The sequence below is a fragment of the Carlito syrichta genome, unplaced genomic scaffold, assembly GCF_000164805.1.
Source record: "Carlito syrichta isolate Samal-C Ts95f unplaced genomic scaffold, Tarsius_syrichta-2.0.1 Scaffold316772, whole genome shotgun sequence".
In the NCBI taxonomy this organism is placed as follows: domain Eukaryota; kingdom Metazoa; phylum Chordata; class Mammalia; order Primates; family Tarsiidae; genus Carlito; species Carlito syrichta.
The window spans coordinates 32,902-50,802 of record NW_007260868.1 but is presented as its reverse complement, the minus strand read 5'-3'; the positions used below and the strand labels follow the sequence as shown (position 1 = coordinate 50,802).

Sequence of the window (17,901 nt, the reverse complement as noted above, 5' to 3'; positions counted from 1 at the left end):
CTCTGTCACCCAGACTGGAGTGCAGTGGCCGCTCCCGGCCACCACAGCCTCGACCTGCTGGGCTCCGGCGATCCTTCCGCCTCAGCCTTCCAAGTAGCTGGAACTACAGGCACGCACCACTATGCCCGGCTAATTTTTTGATTTATTGTACCCGCGGGCTCAGGCAATCCACTCACATCAACCTCCCAAAGCACGGGATTACAGGCTGCAGTTCCTCTTCAGGCATTTTCCTCATATTGATCTACACTCTTGTCTTAATCAACGGAAAAATCCTAATTATGTCAGAAAAACTTTTTAATTAGGAAAAATCCTAATTATGTCAGAAAAACTTTTCACACACTTTTTTTCTCCTAGTTTTGGTTTCATACAAAAATTGAAAAAGCAACCAATCAGCCCTAGGGTAAGCATTTTTTAGACACTTAATACATCCCCCTTCAGAATTTTCTCAAAAGGCTCCATTAACCTCCTCTTTTATTTATCTAGACCTGGGGGTCTCACTCTGTCACCCAATCTAGAGTGCAGTGGCACAGTTATAGCTCACCACAGCCTTGACCTCCTGGACTCAGGCGATCCTTCCACCTCAGCGTCCCCAAGTAACTGGGACTACTGGTGCACCACCACACCTGGCTAATTTTTTTTTTTAAGAGATGGGGTCTTGCTATGTTGCCCAGGCTGGCCTCAGATTCCTGGGCTCAAGCAATCCTCCTGCCTCAGCTTCCCAGAGTGTTGGAATTACAGACGTGAGCCACTGCACCCAGCCTCCATGCTCACTTTTGAATGACAAACACTCAAATTTCAGATAGCTGCATTTAATATTCAAAATACCCATTTGACTTCCTTCCCTCCCTCCCTACCTCCCTCTCCCTGCCTCTACTTCCTGCTTTCCCCTCCTCTCTCTCCTCCTCTCTTTCTGTTCATTCATCCAGTTCAAAAGTCAACCACTATCTCAAGCAGGTTGGTGACAGCAGCCCCTACCAGAACTGGACTGGAGCGGGGTGAGAGGAGCAGGTGGAGGGGAGGAGCTGGCAGGAGGTGGCAGGGTCAGCCCTTGGGTGGGCCAGTGATTGTGTGTGAGGGCGACACTGGAGCAGGGCAGGAGGCAGTCCTGGGGGGTCAGGAGATCGGCTACCTGTGGTGGAATGAACAACTAAGTGTTTTGAGAAAATGGGAGCCAGGCTTCTCACTTAAGAAGGACTGAGTACAATTACAAGGGAGAGCGAGAAGAAACCCTGTCGTACTGGATTATAATGAGCTGTCAGTGTGAATCCTCTATACAGCTATATCAGTATCTATTGTGTACAGAGATACATAGACACAGATATAGATATAACTATACACGCTACATACATATGTATGTGATGTAAAGGGTTGTGTATGTGTGTTCTGTGTGCATGTGTGTGTGTTCACATGTGTATTGTACATATGTTTCCTAATTCTGAACACAGAGGACTGAGAACAACCTGCCAGGAGCAATGAGCACAACTAGTACCTGGATTTTGATTTCTAATCATTATTCTCACCTAAAAGGAACTGGAGCTCCTTGAAGAAATGGCTGCTTTCGAGGCTGGACCATATTTTTGTGCCAGAAAATGAAGTATTCAAAGAATGATGGGAACATGTCAAAAGGGCACAGAAACCAGCTTGAAGCCTATGTAGGTCAAATCGGAGATTATTTGAGCTTCAAAAGTAATGATAAACCAGGCGCGGTGGCTCAAGCCTGTAATCCCAGCATTGGGAGGTGGAGGCGAGAGGATTGCCTGATCTCAAGGGTTCGAGACCAGCCTGAGCAACTTGACGAGCGCTCATCTCTACAATAAATCAAAAAATCAGCCAGGCGTGGTGGCACATGCCTGTGGTTCCAGCTACCTGGAAGGCTGAGGCGGAAGGATCACCCGAGCCCAGCAGGTCGAGGTTGTGGTGGCCATGAGCGTGCCACTGCACTCCAGCCTGGGCAACAGAGCAAAAAAAAAAAAAAGTAATGATAGTAATTGAATACAACAGGGATCCCCTGACCCACACTGAAATAAGTAAAAACGGGAAAGAGAAAGCTTTCTTACAAAAGAACATCAACCAATTAATGTAGATGGATTTTTCAATTATCATTTGGCAACCATTGTAGTAATAATTTGGGCAAAAAATACCAGTGGATGCTAAAACTAGTACGGTTAAGTGGAACGAAGGAATATATTTACATAGTCTCAAAGTATCTTCACAAATCTTTATTCATAAGGAAAAGATATAATTTTACGCTAGAGAAACCTGGCAGACACCATCTGAATCAGGTATCAAAGTTACCACCACCAGCAATGGGACAAATCAACATCACCTGCCATGATGTAGTGAGAACACAGCATCACCTCTGCCATATTCTTGACAAAAATGCACAACCCAGGTTTAATCATGAAGAAATAGTGGCCAAAGCAAAAGTGAATGACAGTCTACAAAAGGATTGCCCGATATTCATAATTGTCAATGCCATGAAGGTCAGGGAAAGATGGATGTTCCAAATGTAAGGAGACTGAAGAGACATGACAGCAGACTGCAGCTCTTGATTTTGGATTGAACCCTTTGGCTATGAATTACATAATTGGAGGAATTAACAAAACTTGAGAGTGATTTCCCACTTGACTGGGATTCTTTGTACTATTCTTGAAACTTTTATTTGGGTTTAAATTATCTCAAAATAAAATTATAAAAGTAAAAATTTCCTATTTTGTTGAATTACACGCATTCAAATGACATTGTCATCTACCTTTAATAGCAAATGGATAACTGTTTATGACTTAAAAATAGTTTTGTGAAGGGTTCAGTGGCTCGTATTTTGGGAGGCTGAGCCAGGAGGATTGATTGAGCCCGGCCTGAGCAACACAGTGAGCCCTCATCTCTGCTGTAAAAAATAGACAAATTAGCTGGGCATGGTGGCACATGCCTGTAGTCCTAACTACTCGGGAGGTTGAAGCAGAAGGATCGCCTGAGCCCAGGAGATTGAGGCTGTGGTGAGCCCTGATCGTTGTGACCATGCCACTGCACTCCAGCCTAGGGGACAGAATGAGACCATGACTCAAAAAAAAAAAAGTTTTGTGGGCTGTTGGTTGTTTTGGGCATCCAACCATTTAAAATGTGTTTTAACTGCACAAATAATACACGAATGGTTATTTGTAATAACCATACATTTAGACAAAATAAAGGGAATGTTTCTCTTGGTCACCTCCTACCCTTATCCAAATTAGTCAACTAGTAGCATGTTGTATTTCTTTCCAAACACTTCTCTATGTTGCAATGTGCTCGTTCATGTCCCTACTATATCCAGCACCTGTCACTCATTCTTAAATCTTATTATCCCATGGTGTCAGTGAGCTATAACCCGTTACCATCCTTGACGAGTATTTAGATCTTTTCCATTTTGATATTACAAACAAAACTGCAGTGAACCTTTGCACATGTTCTGTATATGTGCAAGTGTTTGTCTAAGGAAGATGTTAAAAGTAGAAGTGCTAAATCAAAAGGCATGCTCATTTAAATCTTGATGTTGCTAATTAAACTATCTTTCCACCAGTGTACAAGAATTACTGTGCCCTTTATCTTTCATTCTCAAATCTTAATCTTTTTTCACAATATGAAAGGTGAAAATGTTTTCATTGGAATTTTTCTGATTACGAATGAAATTTAATAACTTGCTGGGTTTAATGAAACAGTCTCACTTCCTCTTCTGTGACTTGTCCGTTCATAATTTTTGACTATTTTTCTTTCTAACTAGTTGTATTGTGGTCACCCTAGAGAAACAGGCTAGACATCCCTCCCCTCCAAGAAACTTGGTTTCGGATGTGGAGACTGATGACACTTCATCCACCCCAAGAGCAGACGGGGAGGTTTATTCCCATACGGTGAGGCTTTCTGGAGAGAGCACAGTGGCTTGAGAGATCAAGGAAAAGAGACTGGTGTGGGGCTTTTATTGTGGTTAGGAGCGGGCCAGGGTTTGCAAGGAGGGGCTTACACAGTTTGAAAGTCCTGCTGGCACCCAAGGGAGCATCTAGGTTTCCTTCCAGCTCACCTAGATGTGGACAGAACAGGAGGTGGGAGAAGTGAGGCTTGACACTTGAGGGGAAACCTCCAAAGATGGAGTCAGACTCTGTGACAGGTTATTTAGCTACTGGTGATTGGTACTGGCAGTCCGCAAACTCATGTCGCTTATTTTCCATAACTGATTCTTCTTTGCCTTTGAGTCTTCCGGAACAGTTGTGTAGACATTCTCTCCCTCCTCTTCCTTGCAAGACTGGCTTCCAGGTTTCGAGGAAGCTTTACATGACCTCACAGCGAGGGAAGGGGGCGCCGGTGCCATCTTGCTTCCGGGACTCCCTCTGCAACGGTGGCTGGTCTGTCCTGACCGTGGTGCAACTTGTACTTTCTGGTGAAGCACACTTGGTGAACGTGTGGTTTGCTCGTTCTGTGCACCGCCCTGTGGTCACTGCCAGCTAACTCAGCCTCAACTCGGCCACGGGCGCCTTTAGGATCTGCTGTCATGCCTGAGCCCCTAGGAGCGACTGTTCAGTGTCTTCCATGATTTGACTTTATTGATGTCACTTTTCATACTGGGGATTTTTCTTTGTAATGTAGTCAAATTTTATCATCTTCAACCTTTTTTTTTTGTACTTTGTTTTAAAGAAGGCTTCTACTTCTATAAAGCCATAAGCATTCTCATATTTTCCTTACTTTCATAGTTTTCTTGTAAATATTTAGGCTTTTAATCCATCTTTTGATGAATGTTTGATAGGGACCTAGCTTGATAGTTTTATAACTGGCCACTACAACCCATCTTTTCACCACTAATTTGAAATGACATTTTAATCATTTCCCATATAGGTACAAGTCTGCCAATTTTTTTTTTTTTGAGTTGGAGTCTCACTCTGTTACCCAGGCTTACAGCCACTGCAGCCTCAACCTCCAGGGCTCAGATGATCCTTCTGACTCAGCCTCCCAAGCAGCTGGAATCACAGGCACACACCACACCTGGTTAATTTTTTGGTTTACTGTAGAGACCAGGTCTTGCCATGTTGCCCAGGCTGGTCTCGAACCCCTGGACTCAGGCAATCCTCTTGTCTCTGCCTCTCAAAATGCTGGGACCACAGGCGCAAGTCACCGAGCCTGTTTTCTAAGTTGTTTAGCCTGTTCTAGTGCTCTATTTCTAGGCCCTTATTGAACTGTTAAATGTTATCTTTATACTATGTCCTAATAGCTGTCAATATCTTTGTCATTTTTCAAGTTTGGTATTGATAATTTTTCCTCCAAACTTTAGGACATTGTCTATCTAAAAATATTAAAGATTCTGCCAAGATTTTCATTGGAATTAAATTTATAAATTAATAAATAACGAAGCTTTTTGCAGGCGTCTCTTCTTCTGGGACATCTTTATCCATCTGTCACAACTATTTTCCTCATTTATGTTGATGATTTGGCCTTGGCTGTTCTTCAGGGTGTGTATCTAGAGTTTCTCAAACAGCAGCAGCATCAGCACCTCCACAGCCAGCTAGTTCTTCAGGAATTCCGTATATGTTCAATTTGAATTCCACTTCCAGTGTTGTCATGTTTTGTTCCTCTGGTGCACTTTGTTATTAGTCAATTTCCACTTTTGATTACCCATTTTTGTAATCAAAACAGGAGGCATGGAGACAGCTATGCTTTGCTGTCTATTCATAAAATGAACACCACCAGATGTGCAGCAACCAATCACGAGCACACTTTGAGAGAAGCGATGCAATTAGTCTCGTATTAATCTCCTATGACTGTAGAACCAATTATCACAAAGGTACTGTCTCAAAACAACACAAATGATTGTCTTATGGTTCTGAAGGTCAGAAGTCCAAATGGGCTTAACTAGGCGAAAATCAAGGTGTTGGCAGGGCTACATCCCTTCTGTAGGCTCCAGGGGAGAATCCATTTCCTTGCCTTTTCCAGTTGTTAGAGGTCTCCTACATTCCTTGGCTCATGGCCCCTTCTTCTGTCTCGGAAGCCAACACTGTAACATCTTCAAACCTCTGTTTCTGTTGTCACATCTCCTCCGGCTCTGACCATCTGCTTACCTCTTATAAAGACTCTGGTGACTACATTGCAGCCACCCAGATAGTCCAGGGTCACCTCTCGTCTCGGGATCTCTGACTTAATCACATCCACAAAGTTCCTTTTGCCATGTAATATAACAGTTACAATTTCATCTGTTATTTACATAGTGATCTGTGGCTTGAAGAGCTACCAGCGAAGTTTGACTTTTATGTGGTTATCCGCAGTTCTTCTCTTCCATTAACTGAAATCTAAATTGTGTTGTAGAGGGACTCGGGTTATTAAGTAAACCACAGTAGCTGGAATTTGTGCTCTTCTGAGTCATGCAGAGCTGGGACTGCCGGTTGTGAGCCCAGCTGATAGGTCAGAGGATGAGAAAACACATGTGTCCCCACGCAGGGCCATGGCTGCAGAGCGTGAGGTAGAGGAGACTTGTGTTTGCCCTCATACTGGAAGAACATTCACAGGTAAATGGAGCTTTCTCAAGCCCACCAGAATACCGACAGCACTACGACCTTTTGAGAAACATGGTACAGGTGAATATGGAAAAACTCAAGAAATAATTGCACGTCTTCCTCTTGTCTTTGACATCTTCTGCCCAGTCTCCTCCACCTGGAAAACAAGCTCTCTTATGCATTAATACTCAACTACTAATAATGCATTGTGCTTTACTTATAAAGCTTAAATTATCTTTTTCTTTATCCTGATTAATAGATATAAAAGAGCTCTTCTGAGAACTGATTAACAATATAATACGCACTTCCTATATTCTCGTTGTAAATAAGGAACACAGGTTTTTGATACTCCTAGAACCAATACAATTTTAAAAAAATTAAACGGACATAAAGTTTCTCATAAATTAATTTTATTTCAACAGCCAAAGGTCAGCTCTACACCTCTGATCAGGTTACAAAGCACAGTCTTTTTAGCATGGTATTCTCACCAAGCCACAAACACAGAAAGAGGCGCCAAGGGACTGATCAGGGGATATTTTCCTTCTCTGGTAGAATTATATTTAACTGTAATAAAAACTTCTGCTCTTACAGAACAGGATACTTCTTGAAGAGGCATAGCTTATCTTATACACATAAGTATCCCAAATACTTTCATTGTATGAATTAGGGAGGAAAAAGAAACAAGAAATAACACTTCACAAAAATTCATTCCAAGATTCCATCCATACCAAGTCTCACCACTTTATTGAATTCATAATTTATTAGTTAGTGCTGTTTTAAAATACTATTTCAATAGTCTTAAGTTAATATGGGAGAGGAGAAAAATCCCAGTGTGGGGCGTAAGTGAAACCGCGTCCTCATCTGCCCGAGGCTCCCGTGGGCCACCAGCGTCTCACCCCAACAGCCGAAGAGGCCGCCGGCCAGCAGCTCCATTTTCTTCAGGCTCAACCAGACACACAAGGACCCGAAGCGCTAAGTGCATATTTTAAGCATCTGTTCTGAACATGTTTAAAGCCACATTAATTATAAATAAAGGCACATTTGCAGATACTCTTTGAGAGTGAAAATAATCATTATACTTGGTATTTCAACTTTCCCCACCCCAAAAACGTTTTCTGATGCTACAGAGAATGGATCTGATACACATTTGGAAAGTCTCCCTGTGGAATCACTATCTCACGTCCATCAAGACTCGAGGGTTTGTTTTCCTGAAGTAGGTGACAGGGCAGCCTCTGTTCTTCCCAGGTGACCAGAGACAACTCCATCAACCGCTCAGTCACACATCAAAGTCCTTCAGCTCTCCCCAGCTAGCACCAATTTTCACTTTCACTTGCAGTTTCACAGAAAGTTTCATGGCATTTTCCATTTCATTCTTGACAATCTGAGCCACCTACCAAACAAAAAATGAGGTTAACAAAATCTCTGCCCAATCAAAGAAGGCTTCCCAACCACCCGCTGGAGAAGGCAAGAAGCCAGACGGAGCACTTCATCCAATGGGGCTTAAAACATGAAGTCAGAAAAAAGCCACACATCTCAAACTGCTCTTCGCTGGTGAGCAGGGGCTTCTAGCAAATTTGCTGGAACTCTTGGAGCTTGGAACATTCAGGGCAAGACTCCAAAGTCTTGTCTAATTTCTCCCACACAAAAACATCTCTGCATCAGGAATATAAGAATGAGTGTAAAACAGCATGCTTGGCTCCTTTTCTACATGCATACAGGACTCGGCATTCATGCAGCCACCCTGGGGCTGGGGTAGGGCTCCACAGCCCTCAAGCCTCGGAAAGAGCGCTGCCAGCCTGGCTGCCAGCCTGGCCCAGCGAGCCTTGGCTTCGAAGGGAACGGGCAGAAGCAGTGGTACCTGCACAGCATCCTCCTCGGCCACTTCGTATAAGAGCTCATCATGCAGCTGAAGGATGAAGAAGCCTCCTCTCATTGGGCAGAACATTCCCTGCAGCTTTCTCTTGGACAACAAACCTACCCCAAGAAAGAAGCAAAACCGACCAGCATGTCACTGTGCATAGGAGAATGTTTTTTAGAGATTTTTGAGACACCCTGGGGAATTTTAATTTAGAACTATCTGGAAAATAACTACTTGCTGGTTGCTGTCTACCTACACATCAGAGAAACACAAGTGTCCACCAACCTCCCTCCCAGAAAAAAAAGTCTAACAAAGAAGTCAGTAAACGGGGTGTGAAAAACTCAGCTCCAAATCTTAGTCTAACTTATTTCTCACAAGCAACTAATATTTTCTCTTTCCACGGAGTCCCCCACTGTCACTAAGTAATAGCGCCGGGGTGGAATGGAGCCTGGGTCCCACCTCAGGAACATGAACTAGTATTGCTAGCCAATGTTTTATAAGGGGGACATTGTCAATGTCTTTTCATGGCAGGAAGTGTCTCCATGGCAGAACTTTGGCTTCCCCAATTGGGCCATACACTCTAGACAAGTAATTCCAAACCTAGGGTCCAAATGTGGGCTTCAGAGTGTGTGCAACTCTGGTGAGGTTAGGTGCCAGAGTCTACATGAATTTTCTGTGGAGATGAGCATACCTTTCAGTAGACTCTCAGAATGCACGACTCCAAAGCGTCCATGACTTAGTCACCATTTCCTAACCAGGTGGGCCTAGTGGTGAGTCGACGCCCTGTGAGCACCAGGCAGAGCTCACACGGACACCCGCTGAGCGCCTGCCTCGCCTGGCCCGCCCGCTGTCACAGCAGGCCTCCTTTCTGCCAGCCCAACTCCCAGCTTTGCCTTCAGGCCCAGCACGAGATCCAGCGCCCTCAGAAACAGCTGCTCACTGTCACTGTCTGCAGCTCAAGTTTGCTCAGAGGTGGCTCCCAGGGCAGCAGAGGCTGCCGCAGGCTGCTGCCACACAGGAGCTGTGGAGCCCTTCATGTGCCCGTGGTGCGGTGAAGTGGCCTGCCCCGTCAGGCCCACTTGGCTCACAGTGCTGCCATCTAAATGCTCTAGTTCTTCTGCTTTCTGAGGCCCACACTTGGTCCTCTTGATTTTCCCCAGTTGCCTGGTTTCTGACCCAGAATGCTGTGATCCTCTTGCGCCATGTAGTCTGCTTCCCTAGGCTCACCTCCCTCCGATCCACTGGCCTACCCTGCCTCTGCCCGGCGTCAGCCCAGGACGTCCTCCTCAGTGGCAGACCCATGATGCTTCACACTCACTTGTGGAGCTGTTACTGTCCACCCACATCCTCACTCTGACACTCATCACTCTGCTGTGTAGAGGTAACACAAGCATCTCAATCAGGTAGCATATCTTTCCCTTCTTTCTTACGTAGGTTTTAAATTCAAACACAGGTTGATAACCTTTACTTCTAAATTCTCCAAAGCACATAGCACAGTGTTAGTCCCCAAACAAGTCTGATTGTACATTCTCTCTCCATAAATATTAAAGACCGTGTGTGTGTGTGTGTGTGTGTGTGTGAGTGTGTGTGTGTGTGTGTGTGTGTGTGTGTGTACACATATCCCCACACTCAAAATGAATGAGCAGCCTGAGATATGTTGAGAGGGGTGGAAGACAGTAAGATTAACAAGCCACATTTAATAAGCAAATGAACTTATTTTTTTTCGAGTCAGAATCTCACTCTGTCACCCAGGCTGGAGTGCAGTGGCATGCTCATGACCACCACAGTCTCAACCTGCTGGGCTCAGGCGATCCTTCTGCCTCAACCTTCCAAGTAGCTGAAACCACAGGTGAGCACCACCATGTGCGGCTAATTTTTTGATTTATTGTAGAGACAAGGTCTTGCCATATTACTCAAGCTGGTCCTGAACCCATGGGCTCAGGCGATCTCCTCACCTTCACCTCCCAAAGTGTTGGGATTACAGGCATGCACCACCACACCTAGCTAATTTTTCTTGATTTATTGTAGACATGAGGTCTTGCCATATTGCTCAGACAGGTCTCAAACCCCTGGGCTCAGGCAATCCTCTCACCTCTGCCTCCCAAAGTGCTGGAATTACAGGAGTGAGTCACCACACCCAACTTGAACTTTTTAATCTATGTACTTCTGCATGTAAGTGAACATCTCTATATCTAAAACTGGCTGCATTATTCTCTATAGCCTAGGTGTATGCCCTTCTAGAAACAGCAAACCCCATCCTCAACAGCTGACAGCTACCTCTCTGCCCTCTCCAGCAGCCTGTTCTTCCTCTTGTTGGCCCCAAATCATCTTAATTTCTTCCCAGGAAAAAATTTTAAATATGCCTACTGTCATGAGTTGATAATCTCTGTGTGGTGAAATGGCACTTAAAGCATCAGTATAGACATGTGACAGAAGAGAAAAAGGGGATGTTCTCTATACTTGTTAGAACAAGAAATAATGTACCCTTGTATTAAGGAGAGAACTTGGAGAAAATATTTTGAAAATAAGAGCAAGAAAAGATGGCAATATAAGCAAAGGAATGTATGTGAGAGGAACATTTATGAAGGTCATAAAGAGGAAAATAAACATGTTCTTATGATCTGGGGACCACAGAGGAGCCCAAATCTGCAAAGTCAAAATGACTCATGATAGTACCACGAGGTGATTTGCCTTTTTCTATCTCATACTCCCATCAGTGTACAGGAAGGTGACCAACCATTCTGGTTTTAGAAGTGAAATCCCCACGTCCTGGGAAACCTATCTGTCTCCCAGATTGGTACATGTATCATTGTAGATTATACAAAGGGTTTTCCAGAGGTTAAGGACATATGGTATTGCAGGACTGAATGCAGAAGCAGACAAGAGAATCCAGCTGTCTTCTCTTAAGCAAGACATTAAAGAGATTTACAGAAATGCAAACTAAAGTCCACCCCTCACTCATTTTCTTTTGTTCTGAAAAGGTGGAGTTATTTTCATAAAAAGATGTTATTTACGTTAAAATATGGCAGGTTTATTATTATAAATCATAATAAATGTATTAAAATACCCTGCTTTAATTTCGAATATGGTAAATAGTATATAAAACTCACATAAGCAAAAGCTCTTTGGAATCTTTAATAATTCCTAAGAATATAAAGACATCATGAGACCAAAACAGTAGAGAACTTTTGAGAAATAAAGTGTAAAATACCTTCCCTTTTCTGATACAAATATTCTCACCATTTTATAGCAGGGCCTCATCTATGAACAAACCTAGTCTGTCACTATGGAGTATACCTTCTCGATGACCATGGGACTTGAAGATTGGGTGGCAGGTCTCTAATTGCTTCTGAATGTTAACTGTGGCTATTTTGACAATATCAGCTGCTGATCCTTGGACTGTTGTGTTGATAGCCTGCCGTTCAGCCTACAGAAACAACAACAGGTGTTCCATCAGACATCCCATCATGGTTCCATACTTCCCTCAGAGTTCACAGATCAGGTGCTCACATCTTCAGCCAGACTGGAAATCTGGACTGAGATGTGACCCAGAACAGCAATAAGTAGGCTGCATCCTAAGAATAACAACTATGATCCAGGGTTCTGGATTCTGGGCCATCCACAAGAGGACAGACTAAACATAAGAAGGACAGATTGCTAGGGATTAGAAATCTTGACTACTAAGTTACAAGCAAAAACTGTACTACACTTAGAATGGATTTAGTAGCTAAAAATTATTTCATTTTACGAACATATATCATCAATGTTCTAACTGTCCTCAACATCATTCTAAAGGATCTACATTCTTCAAAATACTCTTAATCTAAATAGAGATAGTAGAATACCATTCTTTGTGATGTGAGCTGGAATGTCCAAAGCACACCCTCACCCAGTGGCCTCTTGGTCCTATGTGGAGTTTGGCTGCAGCAGGGTTGGAGTCCTCTGCTATGAATCAGAGATTTTCATGGGCTGCTGAGGCCATTCACTAGCTGCTAGTGAAAATGCAGGTCCTGGATCCCTGCGTATCGACTTAGAATGTCCCTGAAAATATTGCTACAGAGTGCTCCTTGGCAGGACACCATGCCTGCTAAAAATAATCAGCTTGGAAGAGCAGGGGAGCGGGTCTGGGTTAATACTCATGCGTAATCTATCCATGTCACTCCTGGTACCCCTAAATGTCTACTCAGGGAGAGGGCCAATGTAATTTGAGAGGTGTTCTTGAATTCCCTGCTACCCTACCTCCCACCACCTTCTAGTATATTAAATACCTGTTAGAGAAATAGACTTTTTTTAAAAGTCAGTTGTTTTGTCAAATACTGATGAAGCTACTGTAAACTCATGCAGCAATCATTCTTGAAACTGGATGCCTTTGTGCAGCGGGTTGTATCATTGTTTCCATTACTTGCTGCCTTTCTCTGTGATCTTTCAGAGACCCCCCCCCCCCCGACTGCCATGTGATTTGAAGTGCTAATCCATGTAAAGGGTGGCCTGGACTTGTTTTGGCCAGTGAAATTTATGACTGACATATAGCACATCTGAGAAGTTTTAAGAGCGATCCAAAACTGCCACACACATGTACACACACACACACACACACACACACACACACCATATACTACAGAGAGCTACAGTCCCCAGCATCAAACAGTAACATTAATGAAAAATTAAGTTTCTTATTATAAACACTGAAATTTGGGGGTTAATTTACTGTAACATAAGCAAGCAAAAACATGACTAACATATACTTCACACTCATAATGCTGTACTTCTCTGAGGCTCTTCCAGATTAAGAAGACTTGGCAGTATTAGCTTTGTGTTTCACAACACTCTCATGTTTCTCAAAGTTCTTCCATCACCAGGACTTTCGATGACATAAAAAACACGGGTTTCTGGTCATGGAAGACCAGGCATTTAGGAGCACCCACCCACTGACAGTATCTCAGTCAGAAAAGCTGGACAGAAAATGCCTCTTTGCATGAACCAGACAGCCAAAGAGGAAGTGAAGGATTATAGAAACTAGAGATCTGGTAGAGAAAGCACCAAGGGAAGTGATCCTGGCATTGGAGGCCACCCTTTCTCCCAGGAGAAGTACCAGATTCCAGATGACACAGCTGACAGGCTAAAAAGCTGAGTTGATCTTCTGAAAGCTTTGAGGAGTTTGAGGAACACACACTTGAGCTCAGGGCACAATAAGTAGAAAAAGGCCTAGTAAACCATCAGCTTGCAGCACCTCAGGAAGAAAGACAGACACAGTCTGGCTCTTATGGCCTTGCTTCTCCGCTGCTGGGGTAGGATCAGAATAAAGCCTGTGTGGTGGGTCATTCTAGTTTCCCACAAGACACAAAAGCAAATCCTCTCTGAATACAAGTAGCATCATCTGCAAGCTTCAAACTACCTCCATAATCTTTCACATGTTTAATGTTTAACTGTCAATAAAAAGTAACCAAGGCGAGGAGATGAGACAATATAAATATTTTTATAGAAACTAAGAAAACCAAAAGGCAAAAAGAGCACATTACAGAAATACAAGTATTAGGTCTATGAGATTCAGATTATAAGTTATTATCAAACTTAGACTATATAATAATCATGCTTAATATATTCAAGGAAATAAAAGAGACAAAATTGAGTAACTCAGTGGAGAACCAAATACTATACAGTCAGAATAAAATAGAAACTCTAGAATGGAATTATAAAATTATCAGAACTTAAATGCTAAATAGATGTTAAAATAGCAAAATTTGAAGAGTAAATCAGTAAATTGGAAAATAAGTTAAAAGAAAATATTCAGAGAAAACTATGATGAAACATAAACATGAAAAATACAGGACAGAGGATATGAAACATGAGTTTTAAAAAAAAAGTTTCAAAGTTTACAACACCTGTTCCAGAAACAAACTGAAGAATAGTAGGAAGCAATAACTGAAGAAGTAATGGCTAAGAATTTTTCAAAATCAATAAAAGACATCAAGCCATGGATTTAATAAGTCCTAATACCCTCAGGAAGGATTAATTAAATACACCATCACACACAGGCACATCAATCAGAAAAACACACACAGGTACATCATAGAAAATCTGCTAGAAATCAGACAAAAGTGAAAATATGGTATTAAAAAATCTTCCAACAACAAAAAAGTCCAGGGCCACAGCCAAATTCTACCAAACATAAACAGAAGAATGGTACCAATGCTCCCAAAACTCTTGCCCAAAAATGAGGAGAGAATCCCCCCTAACTCATTCTAAAAAGTCAGTATATGACCCTGACACCAAACCCACACAAGGACACAACAACAAAAACTACAAATCAATATCCCTGTAAACATAGATGCAAAAATCCTCAACAAAATCTTAGCAAACTGAATCCATCAGCACATTAGGAAGATAATACACCGTGATCAAGTGGGTTTTATTCCAGGGATGCAAGGATGCTTCAACATACATAAATCAATAAACATGATTCATCATGTAAACAGAAAAGCAAAAACCATAGAATCACCTCAATAGATACAGAAAGCACTTCATAAAATTCAGCATCTCTCATGATAAAAATCATCGACAAACAAAAGCATCAAAGGAACACACCTCAAAATAATAAATGCTGTATGCAACAAACCCATCACCAGCAATCATATTGAACAGGGAAAAGCAATCCTCCTAAGAACTGGAATAAGACAAGGGTGCCCATTTTCATCATGCCTACTCAACAGAGCACTGGAAGCTCTTGCCAGAGTAATCAGGCAAGAGAAAAAAATAAAAGACATCTAAATTAGAAAAGAGGAAGTTATCTGTTCCCTGACAATAGAATCTTACACCTAGAAAACCTTAAAGACGCCTCCAAAATTCTCTTAGGTTTGATAAATGAATTCAGTAAAGTTTCAGGATACAAAATTAACATTAAATAAATCAGTAGCATTTCTATACACCAATAATGTTCAAGCTAAGAACCAAATCAAGATGGCAATTCCATTTATAATAGTTATGAAGGTCGGGTACAGTAGCTCATGCTTATAATCCCAGCACTTTGGGAGGCAGAGGCGAGAGGATTGCCTGAGCCCAGGGGTTCAGAACAAACCTGGGCAACATGACATTGACCTCGTCTCTACAATAAATTTAAAACTTGGCAGGACATGGTGGTGCATACCTGCAGTTTCAGCTACTTGAAAACTGCACCTAAGCCCAATAGGTTGAAGCTGAAGTGGCTGTGAGCATGCCACTGCACTCCAGCCTGGGCAACAGAGTGAGACTCCCAACTCAAAAAAAAAGCTATGAAAAAATTTATAAAAGGCCTAGGACTATATCTAACCAAGAAGGCCAATGATCTCTACAAAGAAAACTACAGAACACTGATGAAAAAAATTGTAGATATCACAAACAAATGGAAAAACATACAGTGCCTCTGGATTGGAAGAATCAACAGTTAAAATGACTATATTGCTGAAAACAATCTACAGATTCAATATAATCCCTATCAAGATACTAATGTCATTTTTTTCACAAAATTGGGGGGAAAAATCCTAAAATTCATATGGAACTGAAAAAAAAGAACCAGAATAGCCAAAGTAATTCTAAGCAAAAAGAATAAAACCAGAAACATCATGATATCTGACTTCAAATTATACTACAAGGCTATATTAACCAAAACTACATGGTACTAGTATAAAAATAGACATATAAACCAATAGAGAACCCAGAAATAAAGCCATATATCTACAGTAACTGATCTTTGAAAAAAGAAAACAAAAACATGCTGGGAAAGGATCTTCTTAGCCAGGAATGGTAGCTCATGCCTTTAATCCCGGCACTTTGGGAGGTGGAGGTGAGAGAATTGCTTGAGGGGTTCGAGACCAGCCTGGGAAACTTGGTGAGACCTCGTCTCTACAAAAAGTCAAAAAATTAACCAGGCATGGTGGCACATGCCTGTAGTTCCAGCCACTTGGAAGGCTAAGGCGGAAGGATCACCTGAGCCCAGAAGGTTGAGACTGAGTGTGCCACTGTACTCCAGTCTGGGCAATAGAGTAAAACTCTGACTCAAAGAAAGAAAAAAAGAAGAAAAAAACCACTCTTTTCCGTAAATAGTGCTGGAAAAATTGAACAGCTGTATGTAGAAGACTGAAATTAGGCGTCTATCTCTTACCATATACAAAAATTATCTCAGGATGGATTAAAGATTTAAATGTAAGACCTGAAACTAAAATTACTAGAAGAAAATCTAGAGAAAACTGAACATGGATTTAGAAAAATGAAAAATAATTTATAATTAAGACCTCAGAAATACAAGCAACAATAACAAAAATAGATAAAGGGAACATTTGTACAAGCAAAAGGAATAATCAACAGAGTGAACAGAAAACCTGCAGAATGGGGAAAAAATATTTGCAAACTATGCATCTGATAGGGGACTAATATCCAGAATTTACAAAGAGCTCAACTTGACAACAACAACAGCAAAACAAACAACCCCACAAAAAGTAGATGAAAGACAGGTAGACATTTTTCAAAAGAAGACATACAAATGCCCACAGGCATTTTTAAAAAATGCTTAATATCAGAAATCATCAGAGAAACACAAATAAAAACTACAGTGAGATAATATCTTACACCAGTCAGAATGGCCATAATTAAAAACTCAAAAAATAAGAGACACTGGCAAGGATAAGGAAAAGGAACACTTATACACTATTGGTAGTAATGTAAATTAGTATAACCTTTATGGAAAACAGTAAGGAAATTTCTCAAAAAACTAAAAATAGAACTACCTTTAGACTCAGCAATCCTACTACTGGGCTGGTACCCAAAGAAAAAAAATCATATAAAAAAATACCTGCATTTGTATGTTTATTGCAGCACTATTCATAATAGCAAAGATATGGAACCAACCTAAGTGTTCATCAATGGGTAATTGAATAAAGAAAATATCCAACTGGATGTGATATATATAATATACACAATGGGATACTATTTAGCCATAATAAAGAATGAAGTCATGTCTTTTGCAGCAACATAAATGGAACTGGAGACCATTATTTTAAGTGAAACAACTCAGAAACAGAAAGCCAAATACCGCACGTTCTCACTTATAAGTGGCACACAGACACAGTGTGGAATGATAGAAACTGGAAACTCACAAGGGTGGTGGGATGGGGAGGGTGAGGAATAAGAAATTACTTAATGAGTGTGATGTACATTGTTTAGGTGACTGTTCCATTAAACTCCCAGACTTCACTACTACACAATATATCCATGTATCATAACTGCATTTGTACCCCTTAAATTTATACAAATTTTAAAAATAAAATAAAATAGAAACAACTGGGGGGGGAGGCTTATTACAATTAAAGGAGCAACAATTAGACCAGAGGTTGGCAAAGTACAGCCTAAAGTCAAAATTTGGGCTGCCTTCTCTTTCTGTAAATAAAGTTTTATTGGAACATAACCATAGTCACTCATTTATGTGCTGACCATGACTGCTTTTGCAGTACAACTGCAGAGTTGAGTGCTTATGACGGAGACACTATGGCCTACAAACACTTC

At 41.6% G+C, this 17,901-nt stretch overlaps 1 protein-coding gene across 1 annotated transcript in view; it reads right to left on the bottom strand.

The window, feature by feature from the left end:
• Window positions 1–7,307: 7,307 nt before the first annotated feature.
• Window positions 7,308–17,901, bottom strand: part of LOC103277244 (DNA polymerase theta-like) — a gene marked incomplete at its 5' end in the record, with an annotated part of 40,641 nt that continues 30,047 nt past the window's right edge. The window contains 4 exons of the mRNA XM_021707346.1: window positions 7,308–7,481; window positions 7,792–7,899; window positions 8,368–8,483; window positions 11,641–11,794. Coding sequence (XP_021563021.1) covers window positions 7,308–7,481; window positions 7,792–7,899; window positions 8,368–8,483; window positions 11,641–11,794 — 552 coding nt within the window. The remainder of the gene's footprint in view (window positions 7,482–7,791; window positions 7,900–8,367; window positions 8,484–11,640; window positions 11,795–17,901) is intronic.